Below are 21,847 nucleotides of genomic sequence, written 5' to 3'. Positions count from 1 at the left end.
CTACTTCTGTGCTCTTTTTGCCTTCAGTCTGCAAAGTTTCCAGCTTAGCCAGCGAGGACGAATCTAACCTTGTGACACTTGCTGAGATCAGAGTGGTTAAATCAGAACACTGTCTGAGCAGCTTGATTCTCCTAAAAGCCTGTCAGGTCTGGAGCAGCTAATTGGGTCTTGCCCCATATGTTCTGCCTGTGATTCTTCCAGCAACTGAACACGGAGAGCAACAGAGACAGCAAGCAGATTTTTTCCCAAGTTTTGCTATTCTTGTCTCTCACCTCATTTATGGGGAAAAATATCTTTCATGCTGATCCTAGGACAGGTTTGCAAAGTTCTGAAATTTTAGCTTTTTTCGCTCACTGGCTACTTCATTTGAAACATCTCCACTCTGCAGGAGTTTTGAAGAGAATCAAACTTTTCAGACCATAATCTGCAGTAGGATACATCATGATCAGGATGCATCTAGTCCACTCTGAAGCAGCTGCCAGCTCACCACCCAACACCAGTTTCACCAGGGAGGCAGAAAACAGCTTTTCAAGCAGTAAGTGAGGACCAGGCAGCTGACGGCAGCTTCTTGCAAGTACCCCAGGGCCAAAGAGAGAGCAGGTCAGAGCTGACCATATCACCTACCGTCCCTTGCCCTCCTCTCCATCAGGAGCAGCTCAGTGCACCGTGTTGGGCACAGGAAACGGCATTTGAGGGGCTGCTGGCAGGAGAGGAGAGAAGGGACGGTGAATGGCAGTGCCATCAGCTTGGTTAGCATGGGGTAGATGGCATAAAAGCTGCATGTGGCCGATGCAGCTGGGCTGGCTGAATTCAGTGGAGTCAGTAGATTTGGGTCTTTTTTTCTTTTTGCACACCAGCTGAACTGTTTAGTTCTGTGGGTCATGTTCTCAGCTGTAGTACAGCTGTATTCAGGGGAGCTTAGAGAAGTGGCTTTTAGCACCTGGGACTGTCAGTGACTGCTTTGTCCTTCGATTTGTGCTGAAGTGGCCTCAGGACACTTTTGAGTTTTGTGGGACTGTGGTACTTAACGAAGGCTGCTAATGGGCCACGTGCTCTGCTGCCCTGGTCTGCGTAATGCCGGCTCTCAACCACCTTTGCTATGCCCGTGAATTTTCAGCCTTTCACATTTTAGGCAGCTTTATAGCTTCTTTGCACTGCTGAAATGGGACAGAAGGACCAGGTTAGGAAAGGTCCTTTCTAAGTCTAGCCTGCATACCTTAAAGTCTGTTGTGGTTTAACCAATAAATTTGCCGTTCGAAGAGGTTTCCAACTGGCTCCTTTGATCTCTGGGTTCCAGCACTGAGAGGATTTATGTTTCACACCATGTACTGTAGTTCCAGATATTTAAATCAAGAACATACTCGTCCGAGCTTCACAGGAAAGTATACTACTTCAGATAGAATTATGGCCAGCATCTTTATGTTTTGTTGTCACTTAAGCATTAAACAGCTCCATGCCGCCTTGTATAATTCTCAAAACAGTCAGGTTTCTCAGATTAAATGCCAGTCTCACATTATGAAGCAGGTTGTGTTCCTGAGAACTAAATCACAAAATAACTATGGTCCTAGGCCAGGAATTCATGTGTGTTAATTTTGTACTCACCTTTTCCAGCATTTCCAGATTATAGGTTTTATGTTATCATGAACAGCCATGGTCATGGTACCCCTCAAAACATGAATCGATGTCATTCTGAATCACAGATGAGCTATAGCACATCCATCAAAAAAACACCCTACGTGGCAGAAGTAATGCAAAACCTTTCCCACTTTATCTGCCACTTTATAAATCTGACTGCACTTGTCTGAATCTTTTTCCCTAGGGCTTGTTAAATTTCAGCAGAATTCTCCTTCATGTTGTGAACTGAATATGAAAAAGCCAAGCGACCAAACTGATACTCAGCAAAGCTGAAATGCATAGTAACACTGAATTGAAAGGTGAGCAAACCACACCTTATTACTATGATTTTCTAAGAAAAAGAGTAGGGGGAAAAAAGGAAAAAACGCCTCTTCAGGGTAGAAAGAAAAAAATCTCTTATATCTTGAAAAGGAAAAAGAGGGATAAAAGAGAGACGACTAATACAAGCAAAGACTAAAATGTAAAACACCCAGCAACTCCTTCTTTGACGTTCCCCTTTGAACGCAGTCTGCTGCAGAGCAGAATATTCTAAAATAAATATTTTGGACGGAGCTTTGCATCCAGTTCCACCAGTGCGACTCCACTGCTACTAGCAGGACTGTGCCAGGGTCCCAGGTGGCAAGGATGAAAACAGAAACTCATTACGGAATGAGAAATGTAAGAATGCTTTGGTGAGAGCACGTTCCCTGCAGAGTGCCACGCAAGTAAAAAGAAGATTTAAATAATACTGGCCCTTGATCCTCTCAAAAGCTGAGAGCACATTTATTCAGCTCGAATTCCAAAAACCCAGCCACAGTTTATAAAATGTACTTGATCCCCGTGTAAGACCCTTTGGCATTTTCTTTCAGCGAAAAGATCTCCAGATGTTATTTTTACAGTTCATCTCTAAGTAAATGTATGTGTTTAGCTAAACAGGCTGAAACGCAAGAGCCACCTAAGAGAACAATGATGAAATGCTTGACTTGATTTATGGACCAACTGTCAAACCCTTGTTTATGAACATCTGGCTTGGAAGGTGACTTGAAAAGTTTTTCTGTCAGTAAATATCAGCATAGTAAGCTTTCTACTTACAGACAGCTCTAAACTGTAAATGTAATTAGTGGAGAAATGGCATCAGAGTGTACGTCTAAAGTCACGTTCAGCTTATCCATGCACACAAAATATTCATTTTACAGCACTGCTAGCATGTAATGTGTAATCATTCGCAACTTCTTAATTAACAAAATACACAAAATATCAGGTTCGGAACCAGAAAGTTGCTTTCCCTACAAGCTGCACGAGCAAGTGCAAGGCTGTCTCTCATGACAGCCCTTCAAAGTGAGCTCATGCACCTCCCTGGCAACTTCTCAGAAACCACTGTGGCCTGGATTTGGTAGCCCAGCTTTCTCCCACACCCCTGTACCTGTTCCCTCTAGCTTTGTCACACAGGTCCAGCAGGAGCTCCTGGGAGAGAGGAACCTCACCCGTCATCTGCCCACCTCCATCTATTTCTTAGCACAGTTTCTGCAGTTTCCCATGAACACAACAGCTTGCAAGGGCCTAAATGCCATAACAACATTCCTAATTCAAAGGCTCATATAATCTAAAATCTACAAAGCAGGGCTGAACCCAGGAAAATCAAATTTTTCTCTCCTTCTTCCCCTGTTTTGAGACAACATGCCAACTCTGAGATGACACAATCCAGGAACCCTTTCTGTAATTCAATTCTAGTTCTGAAGCAAAAGTCTACTTTCATCCTGGGTCTAATCTAATATCAGGGAACGATGAGGTTTTTTGTGAGGAATTTCTTTGTTCACTGAGAAACAAAGCAGCAGCTTTATTGTAGAAATTCACTTTCAGCTGAAATGAAGATAACGCCAATCTGGGACCTCACTCTAGATTCAGAGAGATTCATATCACCCACGCCAAAACATCTAACCACGGCACCTCAGACAGGAGCCTTTTCACCTCCTCATATGGCCTGTGGAAAAGGTGGAAGATGATTGTGCAGAGTGATTCAGCCCACGCACAGTAATCTCTGCACCCCCTGAAGGAGATTCCTATCTCTTTCCAGAAGCTATGACAGAAACCTACTGTCATCACACTCCTTTCTTTGGCACTCCTGTTCCACATCCAGTAAGAGGGAGGCAGAAACTTGTACATACTTCCTTGCTATAATGAAACCAGTGGGAAATTACTGGAGTACCTCATTAAATCAACAACAACAAAAAGAAATTAAATTTCAAAATTAAATTTCGAACTCAGCCTTGGTGGAAAACTTACTGTGGACCAGAGAAGCAACTTAGAACAGTCTGTTTTGGTTAAGTCACATTAGAAAAAAACTGTTATATTCCTGAGTGGCTATGCATACAAGCAACAGCCAAGACATTTACTGACAAGGATAGGATGTTCAGACAAGCTTAAAGCATTGAAGAGTTTCTTCACATGAAAACTTCACAAAAGCCATTGACTAGAAATCTGTTGCAAAAGGGACAAGATGAAAAATGTGTCAGACAACTGAAATGGAATGGTAGTCCATTTTGAACGAGGCAAAAGGGATTTAGGAGATAGGGAGCACAGGAAAAGAAGCTGGCGCTTTTTTTAAGACATTGTGGTTATAAATGATAAGAAAAATAAGTATGGAAGCAGCATATTTGTTTCAATTTCCAAAAGTATTTGACAAGTTTCCACAGGAGAGATTAATGACTAAGAGGCACAGAACAAGAATAAAGAAATAAAAAAATCTTCTGTGTATAAAAACTAGCTCAAATTGTTGTTTTGCCCTTAGAGGAAGAATATCCTTCTTACACAAGAGATCTTCTCCTTACAGACATAAATTGACCATTATCCTGTGGGTCTGGATTTGGAGGGCAACTTTAAGAATAATGTTACACATTTGTAACAGTATTGCTGTAGCTGTAATGGTCTAAAGTCATAAGAAAGACAAGGTTTACAGGCCAGTATAGTCAGAGAAAACAGAGAAGCCCATGTTCAGATCAGAGATAGAAGCAGTGAACTTCCAAGCTAAATAGAGGTAGGGAGCACATCCTTTGAGTTTAATTAGAGATGTTAAGTCAGGTAGACAAAAAAGCTGGTTGGCACCTGTAAAAGAGAAGGGAATATTAAAAGGGAAGTGGTGACACGGTGGTTATTCTGTAAAGAAATAGATAGGCAAGCCTGTGGCAGATGGAAAGATTAATAAAGGGAGGAAAATTATAATGTGCTGCAAAACTACTCCTTCCTTTGAATTCACCTTTTTTACTGTCTGCTATAATTAAAGTTTTAGTCCCCTGGTTGCCTCAGACTATCGGAGGGCTGGTGCAATTTTTTCCAGCTACACGAATTGGTCCGAGAAGCAATATAACTTTTACCCACAAAATCTTGCCTTACTTGGCAGGCACGCAGCCGTACAGGCTTGCTGTACAGCGTTCGCTTCTTTGCTCTGTGAGCAAACACATACTGGAGGAGCCCACTGTGACCCTGCCTCTTCTCCTCCCCTTTGCACTCGCAAAGCTTGATTTGTTACTGGCACACGGTCCCTGAGGTCAAGGCAGCACAGGCTGCGAGCGGGCCTGGGCATTAAATGAGGGGGTTGGTTAATTATATGTGATGGAAAAGACTTTGTTTGTTTGTTAGTTTTCCGGCTTTTCTAATCTAAAAGACAGATGAAGCCTGATCTTTTATGGTCAGATTCATTTTTCTTTATTTTACTAACACAAGGAATAAAAATGTACAACCTCTTATTCTTACTGGCTCTGCAGACTTGCATGAGTGGAAGAGGGAAACTGGGTCCTATTCTGCTCTGTATTATTAATGGAGGGACTCTCTCTGCCTAACCCCAGGATCACTCTCTCCTCTTACGTTCATCTCTGGAACTCCAGGGGGGACAATCAAGGCTCCAACCACAATATTTGGCCAGCAACATTTTACTACTGGATTTTACTGATGCCAGAGTGAAAACAGGTTTGTTACCCTTTAAATCCCCAAATGAGTTCGCAGAGCAGGCAGTACTTGCAAACCTGTAAACTCTATTTATATGCAGCCATTCAGTAACATGTACTTTTCTGATATTTTCACTCTCTAACAAAACTGTAAAAGAAAACTATGACAGGTTGTCATCTTTCGATCATAAAAGCACGGTGAGCAATAAAAAAAGTCCTCTGGAGGACTTCTTTAGTTCATGCTTACTATATACATATGTGGATGAGGCATTAAATACAGTATCTCAAGGCTACAGATGAAACAAATCTTGGAAGCACAACAAATAACAGGTCATGTAATCATGTCTAGTGAGATGTGGCTCTCATACAATGTGGTCCACAGAGGCCAGATGCCATTCTGCATCAGAAAATGTGAAATAATTGAGCTAGGATATGGTAAACAACCTAGGAAATGTGTGAAAACCCAGACTGTTTTTGAATTCTAACAAGAAAACACTGAGAAAATATCCACAACAAAATAGATCCACAACCTGATGCCTATTACCAATAAGAAGGAAGAATTAGAGTATACAGTAACAGTGGCTAGAACGTGCAGATGTGTGATCATGTTTCTGTTACACGACCCTTAGAATAATGGAGTCCCTATGTTACAACTTGAGGTAGCTAAGAGACCTTAACGCCCATTAGTAGGTATCTGTTGCATTATAGAGATTTCATTCAAATCTGTGCCAATGCTTTGTTGATGGAAAACTAGAGATCTCTGTCTGTTAAAGGAGCTGTGGTAAAAAAGCCCTCCACTGAGAACTCAGGGCCTCAAATCCCTGGATGAATAGTTGGAAGGATGGTTAGCTCTCGTGTCCCCGATGAGCTCAATTGCTGAGGTAAAACACTGGAAGAGAGGCAGTCCCTAAGGGACACCAAATGGTGTATATGAGTCATTAGCTATCATCATTTTGTTTTCTTAGAACTGCACCTTTACATTTCTAAGGTTTGCACACGTGTAGGGACACGTGCCACCCCACCAGGCAGTGCTGAAGCAGTTTGTTATAGGGAAATATATACTGTGATCCTTCATGGAGATATATGTTCCCTCCTGAGGCCCACTGCTAGGAACACCCATTCATATATAATAGCCCCCTTGCCTTGAAGAGGACAATCTTTCTCATAATGATTACACGCAAGACTGTTTCTGCAGAATTGGATGGTTTGGGTTTGTTTTATCTTAATTCCAGCTTAAATTCCACTCGGACGACAACAACAACAAAAACCAACAGAAATGTGGGCTGTTTGGTCTTTTTGAAGGGAAAATGTAAGACACATGTTCCAAACCACATTTAGATTTTAAAGCTCAGAATTAACACCTTGAATTGCAGCCAGAAATGATCTTAGTCTTGAGGCTGAAAGTCTTTAGTCTTGGGAGTCGATAAATCAGTCATGACATGCCTGAACCGGCTATGGTTTATTATAAAATCAAGCTTGATTATCTACTTGAGGTAATTAGACAGAGCAGAACAAAAGGACACAAAGTTAAAAGGCAACATATGTAGGAAGAACTAGAAGAGATATTTTACTTTACATAGGCCGGTGAATAGCAAGAATGAACTTGTACTTGTACTTGAGATTTTTTCATATACTGAATTTTGGCTAATAACATAAAGGGACCCTGCAATATTTCTAATGAGCAATTTTGTAAATCAGCTACTCTTGGAGCTGCTCAGCTGCAGATTCTCATTCTCTGCTGCCTGCACACAGCCCTGATATCCAGGTGCAGCACCCGAGCTCTCTCCTCTCGCAACCCATGACCCTTCTCTAAGTCCCTAGGGGATTACAAAAGTATTAAAAGCACAGTAAAGAAAACAGGAGTGCTATGACATTTATTACATTAAAGGACAGCAGCACTGTGTTTGGGTATAAACACACTAAATACCGGGAATTAAAAGAAAATAAAATATGTTCACTTTTCTCTTTCCTGTCCTCTTGATTTTGGTGATTTTATTGTTATTTTTAGTAAATATTGAATTTATTTATGGTACTGGCTATTCTTGTAGATAAAGTTGTAGGACATTCTGCAATGTCTTAAAAACACTTCCACAAAGCATGCTTGAAGTGCCAAAATTGTTACCAAAATGCCCCAGAAAAGAAGGTTTCAATGATTATTCCTGGAAAGGGCTCAGTCATGCAAGTCCAATTATAGATCAAGTCCCAAAACAGGAGGTTTCCAATAGAAGGGTTAAATAGATTTGACAGATGCAGCTCAAAATAGGGTAAAACTTCAACACTTCAGTTGGTTATAATATTGCACATTTATTTCTAGTGAAATGAACCATTTGAAATGCAGTTGTCTCAGAGAGAACAAAAAGAGTTGGGAGACGCATATAACTTGCCCTCTCCAGCCACTGCGGTCTGGACATCTCTTTTCTGAAACACAGGTCACGCTGCCAGATCTTTACAAAAAAAGGTGACAATAAGCACACCTGCACCTTCTCCCGTGGTGCTGTCTCCTGCAAATGCTAGCAAAGCTCTTTCCTATTCTCTCACTTCCTTTTTCCCAACCCTTTTCTAAAAATCACAGCAGCGTAGTCAAAGGGGAAGAGCAGACAGGAACTGTCTGCCTGTTCCTAATGTGCGCAATAGAGTTTGCCTGTTTCTCACTGCCTGACTCAGAATATCAGATAAAAAGAGTTAAACCGCTTTTTCACTTACCACCATATTACTGCTGTGCCAAGATACCTATAAAAAAAGCTATATAATAGGCAGGCAGCTCCGTAATCACTGCTGCTTTTCATGCCAATCAGTATTATCCCATTGTTTCCATAAGGTCCCTTACCTACCTGGTTTATCTAAACGAAAGAAAACAGACCATGTGGAATCTGGGCTGGGATTGACTCTTAAGTGTTCAGACAGTGTTTAACTTACTGGAGCTCTCTATCTCTAAGCCTTTCCTGAATGCAAATAACAAATAATTACTAAATAATACAGGCATTGTGGTCAGGAGGAGGAGATCATTTATAAAGGAAAATCAGCTAGGGTCAAGGGAACCGTTTTTTAAGAAAAAAAATCTGATTAAGAAATGTGCACATACAGGAAAGGCAGATAAAGTTGTCCTTGTTATACTAACAGACCTATTAAATTTCTGAAGCAACAATAACAGAATATCTTTAATATTTGGGCAGAACACAATCTAAATACATGCTGCAGAGTATTAGAGCATATTGTACGTATTAAGTTTAATTATCTTGCACCTCCACATCCACTAGCAGAACTACTCCAGTGACCAGCTGCTTCCCATTACAGAGACATTACTCAGAGCTGGTGATGTCACGCACATCATTTGTCACCACCGGAGCATGGGAAGGTGCGGTAAATCCACTGTTTATCTGAATGAAGTCAACATTAGCGAAGTGTTATGTTACAAGCTCCCTTGTATGCCCAGGGATTAGGCTCGCTGAAGCCCAACTTTATTCTTCAATGATGTAGACCATCAAAGACATTTTTCCACACTGATTGCCTCTGGTGATATTTCGCAGAAAGACTCCTGAAGCAAAGTGGATGTGCATCTTTATGCACTTTGTGAGACCTAATTCTCATGCAATAAGCAAAGGGCATTTGAAGGACAGGTGGCAGAAAGGGAAGAAAACCATGCTTATGTCCTTCATCCCAAGGTAAAATGTAGAAAGCAAGCTTCTCTTGCTTGCTCTCCAGGGGCCAAGCTCTAAGCACCAACCTAGCCCATCCAGGCAAAGAGAGCCTGACTAGGGAAGAACAAAAGATTTTATAGCCCTTGATTTGGGGTGACTGCCTGGGGATTCGTTCATGTTCAAGTCTTCCCCTCCCAAGGAAGCCTTGCTTAGTGACTTCTCCAGGCGGTGCCATCTGTGCCATCCTGATCACTGCACTCTCCTGAGAGTGCTCTGCATGGACCGAGTTAACAGTCCTCTTGGGACTGCTGTGCCCATCTCCTGCAGACCATCCACAGAACCTGTTAACAGCTTTGGCTTTAGGGCTTCAGGTAGCATCGCCTTCATCTTGCCATCCAGACTCCATGACTGTGCTCAGCAGGACACCTTCAAATCTGCCATTAACAAGCCTTTTTCTTCCACATAAATACATAACCTCGTATTCCTACCTTGTCTTTGATTAGCTAAAACGGTCAATTATTTGCTCTTTCTGTTGATTTCTATCCACAATAACTCAGTTTTCCCATGAGCAAACTGTACATAACACAGGGGTTACACTGGGTTCCCCATGTCAGTCAAGGAACCTGGGATCCTTGGATGGGGAGTGATGTTTGAAGGGAAAGTGCTGCAAATAAGCTGTGCTCCAGCAGAAGCGAACAGTCATTAGTGAATGGTTCCCAATAACCTCTTGGCTTACTTTATGCAGTGGGATGCTGATAATTACTCATGGACTTTCTTGTCTAGAATAAACAAACACATGGAGCATAGCGGGAATGGAGGCTTTCCAAAGTGAAATAAAAGATGGGGAAAACTTTTGCAAAGATAAAGTATTTCCTTACATTACTTTAATGTAACTTCAAATAAAAACATACCAAACAGGTTTTTGGTGGTATAACTACCAACAGCCAGGAATTAAAAAAAGAACTCCAAAACAAAAGGCCAAAACATCCAAACAATATGGCTTGCATCATAAATTTATTCCAGTATTTTGAGATAGTTAAGAAGAGTTATGCCAAATAGTAATCAATCTGTTTTCCTAAACTGTTCACTGGGCTGGACAAAAGTGTAACAAAAGAGAGAGAAATGCTGTATTCCAGGAAAAAACCTCCCCCCACATACAACACAAGCTTTGCACTTAGTAATTCCCTTCATGTGCCCCTGCTCACCTCTGAGTCTTGTTTATTTGGGACATCCAGCCCCTCATACCATGTTAAAAAGCACTATTTATCTTTAAGCACCAAGCAGATTTTAATCATTATCTTCATCCTTGGCCTCAATTAAGGTCTAATATAGAGGAGGCACTTGAATGACCCAAGAGGTACACTTAACCCTGAATAGTGTGTCAAAGGCACTTAAGAGTTTCTGCCACATTTCCTCCGGCCATCAAATCTCTCCCTCCTTTTTCTGTTGTAACCTGACTGTGTTTGTTCCTAACACTTTAATGTCCCCTGGTGTGAAGTCTCCTTGAGTAACACTCACATGATAGAAAGTGTGATTAACTCTGCAGGTGCTTTTCAGGTCAATGAAAAAAACATACTTGTTACACTAATATATAATACTTCTTTAGAGATGTTCCCAGTGGCTCGACATATTGGGATTCCCACAGTACCTATTCTCTTTCACTCTTGCTGCTCTCCTGTGTCTCAATAATAAAAATACCTAGTTTTATCTGGGTACAAGCTCGACTCTAAATCTTTAGAGTATGTTTCATACCTCTTTAATTATTCTGATCGGTCATTCAGATAATTTCAATGGTAAATCTTTTCCTCTTGACTAAAATGCAATGTTTCTGTAGTGAAGACTATAGAAGTAAAGTAGGAAGGAATTAGAATAAAATTAGGAAAATTATATGATTTTCTTCGGAGTATGCCTCATCACATTTCTCTTGCTCCATAGGCTGGCCTGTTAATGAAACACAATGTATAAAACAGGTTGGGAAGCCATAATAAATGAAAAGATGCCTTCTGAAGATACCTTGTAACCTTGAGAGGTTTGAAAAACCTATGGAAAACTCTGCAGATTTTATTAAGGCTTTTTATATCTTCTTATATTGCCAGATGTCAAGCCAGTGTAGCATTCAGAGCAAGGATAAACATGCTGTACACTACCATGCCACTGGGCTGCTGAAGTCTTCCAGCAGCTAGCTGTGGTCTGCAGCTTACAGGGGCAGGGGAACAAAAGTGCGTGGAGTGCCTTCACCTGCTGTCTGTGCACTTCAAAGCTTACATCTGGAGCACGCTAAACTTTAGTCACAAGTTATAGATGCTCAAGCATTTTTTCCTAAAAAAAGGTTACTATCTTCAGGTCACAGTACAAGTGGCTTATTTTAAAACTTTTGTGGATAGACCCTGTAATCAATTAACAGGAGCTCAGTATTAATTACAGAAAAGGAAGCTGTGTTTTGTTAGGCATGTCCTGGGCGCTTCGAGTTATGTGCTCATTGGTGCATTGGTTCAGTGGCTAAGCAATGAAGTGTAGAAAAAGGAAGCTTTAATAGGTAATGGGATAGCACGGGTAAAATGAAATGAGACTGCCAGATGGCTATCAGTGGCTCCGGGCCTCCAGTAATGGAGAGGCCACAGAAGAAGTACACACACGAGAGCTGGCAGTGTCTTCTGGCCAGCTGACTTCTTAAAGTCTTCAGCACTGCTTAATGTACAGTCTTTCTTTGGGGAACTGCTGAATATAATCAAATATACCTTGATTTCCTACTTTATTTGATTTTTCTTCATTAATGTTACAAAAACAGTACACAACAAGAACAAGGAGGGATATGTTTACAATTTAGTCAGCATATGATGATCTGCAGTCGACAATAATTCATAAAGCATGCCTCATCTATTTTAAGGTAGAAAGACACTGAAACTTAAAGGACTTCTCCATAGCCAAGGCAGACTGGTGAGGGAATTCTTAAGTCTCAGCCCACTCCTGATTTTTCTCAAATAATCCCTAGGTCTCCTCTGCATAGGAATCAGTGACCTCTTGAGATACTGGAGTGAGTACAAGAAGGAAAAGCCATCATGCTAGTCCTCCCCTTGATATGCCCATCACATGGAAAAATGCTTGAGACTAACTGGAATCTGAATATAGTGATTGCCTCATTTACAGTCTTCATTCTGAAGAAAGGGAGAGTCTGAATATTACGTCTCCAAAGACTTGGAGGTCTTGAGCTTGAAAAAAAATTCTGGGAGGGATATTTAACCTCATGTCTTGGGATTTAGGAGTCTCTAGATTGAAATTTCCCAAATTTTTCTATTATCAAAAAGTAAGTCTGGGGTTGCAGTTTCAGGATTGCGACCACTTACTGTCACAGGTGCTGCTTCCAAAAGTGAAGTTTTGCTGAGTTATGACTTGATTTGGAAACCTCTAGTGTGGGGAACTCTGTTCTATATATTAATGATCAAGAGGAGAGCCCATCAGAAGGAGAAGCACTTCAGCGCTGATTTGCCTTTTACATCTCTCCCTGTGAAGTATCTGATACTCAACACTGTCAAAAGCACAATCCTGAGCGAGGTGACCTGATTGGAACTGACAGCTCCTATGTTCTACTGAAATCAGGTCAAAAGACAAGTGTGTGGGGAAAGCACAGACAAATGGAAAAACAGAAAGGTTGATGTAAGTGTCTAATATTTCACAACCTCCAGTGTCTAAAAAATACACGCCTGAGGCCACAGAAATGGTGTATGTTTTTTCTATACCTTTTGGTAAGCAAGATGTTGGGCTTCAAAGCTTCCTAGTCTCTGATTTCACTAGGATTTTGTAGAATTGGTCAAAGTCTAACTTCAGCAAAAACAAGACTGGAGGCCATGGAAAATTTTAATATCTTGAAGCTGAGGCATGTTGGCTGGACTCAGATGGAAAAGAGTGCCTTAATAATTGTCCTGTAACTAAGTAGAAGGCATACCCTTGACTTCTAGGCAGATCTATAACTTTCATCTTGGATGTCTGCCCTTGTTTGTTTTTGTTTTTTTTTTTTTCTGTCAGAGTATACATATGCAGCATAGGGCATGAACTTAACTGAGTCTAAAAGAATTACCACTTATGTACCACTCTTCATGTTCATTTGTACCAGGGAACTTTTAGACATACGCCATTTTTGACTAACAAATGTTTGGGTCATCTAAGTCATTCTGGAGAAAAGCGTCTCAAAATTGCTCCATGTTTTTCAGGGCAATGGTTCATTAGTGAAAGGAGAACTAAACTGAACTGGAGGAGAATATAATTTTCCTGGCAGGATGTCTTCCTTTAGAAAACAGGTGACCTGATGCCATCTGCTGAAACAAATGACAGCATAAGAACACCAAATTCAGCAATGCTAAAATTGCCTTTAAAAAATACCAATGCAAAATCAAAATAAAACATTCTCAATTGGCCTGAGGTCACTGAGTTTTTCCGCTAGTGCTAAAATGTAACAAAACAGCAGACTTGAATGTACTTGAAAGATGTGCTTGAATCAGAGTTGCTGAGTGCACAAAGAGGATTCAGAACTCAAAAAGGTGGAGTACAAACTATCCTTCCCCTCTCACCTGACCATTTTTCTCAAAGTCTCAAAGCGTAGAAAAGAGCAATTTTAAGGCCTGGATAATTCAAAAGCAGTTTAGCAGATTTTCTCCATCCTTTCCAGAATTTTTTTTACTCTGGGCTGAGACCAACCGTGAGAAATTTCAGCCCAAAAGGCAATTTTTTGGAAAAAATTATAACCTGCTGAAAGGGAAGGTTTAGAATGAAAGTGCTTTTCAGCCATAACTATTCCACATCAATCTTTAACACTTTAACTAATGCATTATTAAACTACAGTTTATTGTATGAATTACGTATACATAATGTATAAATGCATATATTAGTGTACATGTAATGCAGTAGCCAAATATTATGGAAAAAGGTAAGCTTTCTGAATAACAATAAGTTTAAGCAAAATATATGTAGAAACAGAAGAGATATTATACAACTATTAACAAGAATCCATCTTTACAAATTAAAGGCTCTGACATTTGCCCAGATCAAAAATCCAATTTTACAGCACTGGGAGATAAGGAATTAAATAGAGTGCAGATATCATCTAAACTGGTATTAAAAGGTTAGCAGTGCTTAAAACTGATTAGTTACCAAGACCAGACAGCCTACATCCCAGGCTGTGAGAATAGTATTGGCCAGATGTTGAGGAAGCTTTAGTTGTCATTTTAACAAACTCTCGGGCTAGGCAAGAGCTTCACAGATTGCAAAGTGAGGAGCATAACTCTGTTACAAGGCAGGCATCCCAGCATGTTACACAGCAGCAAAGTTAACAACAGTTGCAAAAAAAACCCCATCAAAAACCTTTAAAAAGACTTAGTAGATCATATGGGCTCCATACCTACAGGAACAAAAACACCCTGCAGTTTAGGAATTAGGAACCGGTTAGTTTGGGGAAGGAAAGGAAAGTCCATGAATGGATAAGTCCTTTGGAAACTGAAAGATCAGAGAACTAAGAGATATGTCAGGATATAGAGGAATACCATACACCAAATTTCAGACTATGGCAGGTTATGTAAAGACATCCAGGAAAGATCACACTCTCTCCAAGATTAATCTAAACTATTCACTGCTTTCCTAGCTGTCACCAAGGCAGGAAAAAAAAGAATAAAATAAATTTTTAAAGACGGACAAAAAGTTAGCACCGGGACATGGGGGTGTCATGTTCACCTCTGAGAAATGTCACAGATGACAGCAGCAAAAGCAATATGTGACTTCTGGCAAAGATGAGTTCATTACTAGGATTAACAGCAAAAAAGTGAAAAAAGGCAGAAAGGGCTAAGGACTAGTTAGATATTTGGTCAAACATGGTGATGCAAACTCTCACTGAATGCAGATACAGTAAATATATTATAGCAAATAAGTCTATTAAGTCTTTTCATGGTAAATTGTAGTTTTGCCATTACGGATTTGCCGTGAAGAAAATGTATTAAAAACTTATGGATCATAAGGAAATATAATGAAGTGTCAAAGCACCTATTTACATTGAAAATATAAGAGAGTCTCCAGCAAAGGAAAGCAAAAGGAAAGAAAAGAAGTTATTCTGCACCCATAGAGAAATCAGGCGGCACTTCAGTAATTAATATTTATTACTTATGGCACCTTTCATACATTGAAAATGCTGAACAAATACCAACTGACCTGTACAACACTCCTACAATACGTGATACACATAATTATGGAAATTACAGTAGGGAGCTGGCAATGAAATAAAGTCCTGGAGATCCTCCCTTGTGGGGAAAAGCATTGCACATGACATGAGGCTGCCATGTAGGGATTGCATAGCACACCTGAGGACACAATTTACACTGAAACTGGAGAGACAGAGGAAGAGAAGAAGACAAAAAGGTGGGCGAACCTCCACGGGATATGCAACTGTGATGCTTATAAATGAAAGCAGCAGAAGCTGATTTTGACATGTGGCTATTTTCAGGTTTGGAGCTAATTGCATTCAAGTTGAGCGCAGCACCTGCAGCCAAAGCCCCACCAGAAAACAGAAAAAGCTGTTTCCCCACCAGCATGTAGAATTATAAAATGTCGTGAGTTGGAAGGGACCTACGACAATCATTGAGTCCAAGTCCTGACTCTACACAGGACAACCTAAAAGTTAAACCATATATCGAAGAGCATTGTCCAAACGCTTCTTGAACACCAACAGGCTTTGGGCCATGACCACTTCCCTGAGGAGCTTGTTCCAGTGCTTGACCACCCTCACAGTGAAGAACTTTTTCCTAATAACCAATCTGAACATGCCCTGACACAGCTTTAAGCTATTCCCTCGCGCTCTATCACTGGACACCAGAAAGAAGAGATCAGCACTGCCCTCTCCACTCACCCTCATGAGGAAGTTGTAGACAGTAATGAGGTCTCCCCTCAGCCTCCTCTTCTCTAAGCTGAACAAACCTAGTATCCTCAGCTGCTCCTCTTAACAGGCCTCTAGTCCTTTCACCATCTTTCTTGCCTCCCCTTGGACGCACTCTAATATTTTTATATCCTTCTTACCACACACAGCACTCAAGGTGAGGCTGCACCAATGCTGAGTAAAGTAGGACAATCACTTCTTTTAATCAGTTAGCTACGCTGTGCTTAATGCACCCCAGGTTGGTCCTCTTGGCCACCAGGGCACATTGTTGACTGATATTGAGCTTCCCATCAACCAAAAACCCCAGATCCCTTTCTGCAGGGCTGCACTCCAGCATCTTGTCCCCCAGTTCACACGTACATCCAGGATTATACACCGTCCCAGAATGCAGAATCCGGCATTTGTCCTGGTTAAACATCATACGGTTGGTGATTGCCCAGCACTCTAATCTATCCAGATCTCTATCAATCCAGATATTAGGCCTCTCTACCCTCAAGGGAATCAATGGCTGCTCCTCATTTAGTATCATCAGCAAACTTAGTGTAGACCCAACTCCTGCATCCAGGTCATTGATAAAAACATTGAAGAGAACTGGCTCCTGAGGAGTGGATGGCTTTGCTTGTTTCTTTTAATTGGGAGCGTGGGGTCAAAGCCAGAGACCAAGAATCAATTCATGGCCTCCACCAGCTAAACTCTCTGCTTGAGACTGATTCATTATAAATCAGCTTAGTTTACCCGCCTGTAAAACAGGTAATTCAGAGCCAGACCATCAGCTGTGAACTGGCACAGCTCCACTCGGTTCCCAGTGTCAGAAGGGGACATATTTGGCCAAAATTAAGCATCATGCATCCCTGGTGAGGCAGGCAGAGTGATTTACATCATGACCTGGCTCACTGCATCCATGTCTACATGGACGGGCGCAGATATGACAGGATGCTGCTCTGATCCAGATGTTGCACAGCTCTTCTTAAGCTGAAGTGGCAATGCAGCTTCCAGAGGGGATCTGTCATATGCCTGGCATGCGCTTGTGTCTATAAGGCACCCATCCATATAAAAATAATTTTTCTCTACCCCACAGGAGCAATGAAGTTTTATTAATTCCAACTAATCGGGCCCCTACTGTTGACAATGAAGTCTGATATGTCAGGCTCATCTGTGAAACACTGCTGGTTTGAAAATATTATTTTTATTGTTGTTTGTTAGAATAAGCAATCCCCTGCAACAGTCTCCCAAACTATGTTTGGGAAGTGAAATGGCAAAATCAAACAAGAACAACCTCTTGAAATTCAATTTATGGAGTCAGGCAGAAAGTAAATAAGCACACACCTGATAGGAAAGCTTCACTTCACTAATATCAACTGAGCATATGAATTAAACGGGCTTCATGATTTTCTGCCCAATTAACATAACTTCAAAATCTTTCTCCGGTCAAGAGTTCCCAGGACAGGGTATTCCTTGGCAGAATCTCAAGACATCCTGCTTGAACAGAGAAACAGAAACAAATGTTTCTCTTACGTGACCTGCCTCCTGGTTTTGACCAAGCATAAGGATTGATGGTTTAGTTGTTTAATTTCCCCAAAGAGTTGGCTTTTCCACAAGGTTAAAATATAATATGGATTATATACCTGCTACAAGAAGAGACCAATACACAGTATGCAATATTAATCATAGGTGATGTTTTCAGAATATAAAAATATAATATCCCCAGAAATCATTCCATGTATTTTTAAAAGGACTCAAAGAATTCATGGACAGTACAAGAGATCTCTTTAAAAAAGAAAAATATTACCTGTCACAAGCTGTTGTCCAGCTAGTCCTACTGGAACCATCCCCAGGTTATTCATAGCTGTAGCCCAAGCTGTTGGATCAGTGACTGACATGTTAAGTTGTGTTGTATCTAAAGCTATACTTCCCAAACCATCAGCTGCTGCAAGAAAAGAAACACACTGTAAGTAGAAAAGTCAACGCACCAGGATTTTTAACGAAAATCTTCAGTGAAAATGAGATATTATTTTGGGTTTGTTTTGTTTCTTAATTATGATTCACCTTTTAGACCATTGATAATAGTGCTTGGAATTGTATAGCAAAACCTAAAGACATTGGAAACATTCAACAGACATAAAATGGAACAAGAGTGATTCAGCCTGGTTATACGGAAAACTTTTTCACCATGAGGACAGTCAAGCAATGGAACAGGCTGTGCAGTTGCCACCCTTGGCAGCTTTCAAGACTCAACTTGATAAAGCCCTGAGCAACTGGTCTGGGCCCATGGCTGGCCTTGCTTTGAGCAGGAGGTTGGATTGGATACCTTCTGAAGCCCCTCCCAACCTGAATGAATTGCCCTGTAATCCTCTGATATAATTTAATTATATCTAATCTGTGGCAACTTGTCAGAAAGCTGTGAGAAACAAACACACCCTAAGGAAAGACCTGTTTTCCATAAGGTGCAATTTTTTTTGGTAAAAGATTTAAGAATACATTACCCCCTATCTAAAAAGAGGTCAAACCGAATCGATTCACTCTGGGAAATATCAAGTTTTGTTCTAAAACCAGAAGAGAATTATCATGAATATGGTCAAAATAGACTGAGCCCAGGCATGGATTTTCCTGGGTTGGCAAAGAAAGAGTGGGTCAGATAGCTAAGGGATGGTACCTTTCTGATACTGAACCCCCAAACACAAGGTGTGATTACACATTTTTGCTTCCCCCCTCCCCAGTCACAGCTGAAATCAGCTCTTTCCAGCTATTTCCTTATGACCTTTGCAGACCTGAGATATTTACCGGCAGCCATTGCTTTTCCCCAGTTCCTTTTGTTCCTGTTAGACTTCTTCAGCTAGGGATAATTAACTACTGTATTAGCAGCATCTTGAGATGGGATATCACCGAACGCAGGGCCCACACACAGCTCATTAGGCTCTGCAAGAGAAAAGATGAAATCAGCTATCAAGTGCCACAGTCAGAACATAGTTGCAAAATAACAGACCGCTTTGGGAATCCACTCGAAGCTCCTGCCCGCTCCCTCTGGATCATCAGCCCCAGCCTCCTTGCACGCATTTGGCAGCTGCTGTAGAGGCGTTTCAGTGAACGCTCATCCTTGCCTGCTGAACAAACAGCGCCACGTATGAACCTGTCAGACCGCTGAAAAACCCTTCACAAATTAGGTCTTATCAGTAGCTACACAGCCTCCTCAGCATGAAGGCATCAGCTGAAAGAACACATTAAGGGATGAATATGATTTTTTTTTAACTGTTAACAATTAATTGATGCAAGTTTCAAGGAAATAGTCTCCTGTTCTGAGATGAAAAGGAAAAAAAAAATACTCCACAATGACTTACAGAATGGAGCCTGCAGAGACATGGAAAAGTAAGAAAACCTAACAAAGCTGATGATGATGCCTGCTCCTTAACTAACACCGTATCTTTGTCTCACAAAGGTTAGCTAGCTTGAAGCAAAGGTGGAGTATCTGCTTCTAGCTAAACCACATTGCTTTCATCAGGTATCTGTCAGACCATGAATTTTACATAAAGGTAACTTTTTGCTGTTGTTATTGTTGTTTGTGAAGCTCACCACGTCAGCGCATGGCTGGTCGGAAAGGAGGCTGAATGAGCGAACGGGTAAGAGGTGTGACCAAAGGCTGTGAGCTCCCAGCACTCACGGCAAAGGGAGAAAACACTGGGGGGAGGATGATCACACATATATGCCCATGTTAGTCTTTGTGCTTTAGTTATATGTGACTGTGGGTGAAGGGGGGCTGCATTATTTTTTTGGCTGGCCAGTAGCCTAAGGAGTCTGACCTATAGTGTTTGGTACTAGTGGCCAACAACTGACCTTGGGGAGCTCATTAACGCAGTGCAGGTGCATCTCGGGGACTTGCTCAGCCCTAATATATTTGTGCTGTCTTTAAAAAAGGACTTGAAAGACCTTAATTAAGAGGTTTCTAACATGCAAACCCTAAGAATTCATCTTTAGAAAAGACACAATTGACATGATTACACTATATTTTAGCTTAGTACCTCCCACACTTTTCTTTTTTCATGCGATGTGCATGAAGCACAAGCCAGAAAGTTTTGTATTATAGTTCCCTGACACTGCACAGCTCACTTCATAGGAACGTGACCACATCAACAGCTGCAAAAGTGAAGAAAAGTCAGGATCAGACAATGCTGTACATTTTTTAGTACGTTGTAATTTTCAAATAACTAGTATACTAGGGTAAAAAGCATTTTGTTCAAATCTACAGTGGGTCTATTTAAAAGCCAATATTTATCAACTCTTAATATTTGAATTTGTAATTCCAATTCTAATTTGATCTCCACTATTCACGATTCATAACATAAAATAATTTTATGATAAAATTAGCTTTTAAATAACATCTATAAACACCAAACAAACATTGAACGGAAGTCCTCTACATGGAATGTGTCTAACATAATGCAAGTCACCTGAGATTTATGTCAAGTTTTTAAAAACCGGGTGTCTCCTGTTCAGCTTCTTAAACTTGTACTTAGCTCTTTCCACTCAGACTATAAACTTCTGACCACAAACATTTATTTCAAGGTTAGAGCTGGCTGACTTATTCCTTGTCAATAAGTTATTTCTCACACAGTACAGCCCCCCTCACTCTTTATGAATCATTCCCAAATCAATCCTGATTTACAAATACATGCTGAATAGCCCAGATGAGAGTGGTTCACTTCTTCGCGTGACCAGCAGCCTTGTTGCCTTGATGTAGGAAGGCGTGTCTGAAAACCAATAGTGATGAAATGCCTCTTCATAACTTGCTGTGTGCTAGTTGCTTGTCCCCATAATGCATCAACCTGACTACTGGGGAGGAAGGAGGTGCTGCCCCAAGGTTTTGGGGCAAAGGCATCTCAGACAGGTATGGTTTATTGGGATAAGGAGTAGAAAATGGGTGTCGGACTCTCTCCGCCACCCCCTCTCCCCCTGTTTTACTGCCTTATGAAGTGTGTGCCGGGTGACATAACGAGGTCTGCTGCCAAACTCTACACTCTCTTCCCCCTAAACCCACATTGCAGTTGTACCAGCTCTGCCAGAAATGGGAACTGGTCCATAAAGAATCAGTCACTGGGCTAGACAAATGCACCTCAGCCTGCTGGGAATTAATAGGTGACTTTTTTGGTGTTTGCCTTCTACCAGGTTGTCCACATATTTCAAATTTTGGTATACTTTCATGAATTAGCCACAAGTATTTGTTAAAGTCCTTGCAGAGGAGGAAGAATATAACAACAACAGGAATATGAAATAAAGCAGAATCAGTGGGTTAGTTGGTGAAACTCCTGTTCTACTATGCCACCAGCTCTGCCCAGTGTGCCATGAAAGTCTTTGCTCAAAACATAGTCTCATAGCCCACGCTGGCTCTGGTCAGCTTTGCTTTCTTTCTGGCCATCAAGTCTACTATTTTATCAGCAGAACATGGATGCAGTGCAGGCTGAACCAGGGGAAAAAACACAAAAGAGCACGTCAGGAGCCTAAAGTGGAACTAGTCCTATCTAACCAAGAACTGCTGCAGGCTATTTTGTCAGTGGAAGAGAGCTGAATAACAAGCATAAATGCACCTATGAACACCGAATAATTTGCAGCAAGCTGTAGGCAGAACTAATGCTACATCCTGAAGGACACAGCCTGTAGAAACTCGCTCTCTTAGAAAAATACTAATTGTGAACATCCCTTGTACCGACAACTCACCGCTTGCATTAACACAGAGCAACATAATATGGCTA

The 21,847-nt window shown here is 41.1% G+C and overlaps 1 protein-coding gene across 1 annotated transcript in view; it reads right to left on the bottom strand.

Moving 5' to 3' along the window:
• ENOX1 (ecto-NOX disulfide-thiol exchanger 1) overlaps positions 1-18,001 on the bottom strand; it is a gene marked incomplete at its 3' end in the record, with an annotated part of 140,610 nt that extends 122,609 nt beyond the window's left edge. The window contains exon 1 of the mRNA XM_082305147.1: positions 17,896-18,001. Coding sequence (XP_082161273.1) covers positions 17,896-17,986 — 91 coding nt within the window. The 5' untranslated portion in view covers positions 17,987-18,001. The remainder of the gene's footprint in view (positions 1-17,895) is intronic.
• Positions 18,002-21,847: the final 3,846 nt, after the last annotated feature.

The sequence above is a fragment of the Platalea leucorodia genome (genome assembly GCF_965183815.1).
Source record: "Platalea leucorodia genome assembly, chromosome: 2".
In the NCBI taxonomy this organism is placed as follows: Eukaryota; Metazoa; Chordata; class Aves; order Pelecaniformes; family Threskiornithidae; genus Platalea; species Platalea leucorodia.
Note: the sequence above shows the minus strand (reverse complement) of the source record. Positions and strands in the feature narration are given on the sequence as shown.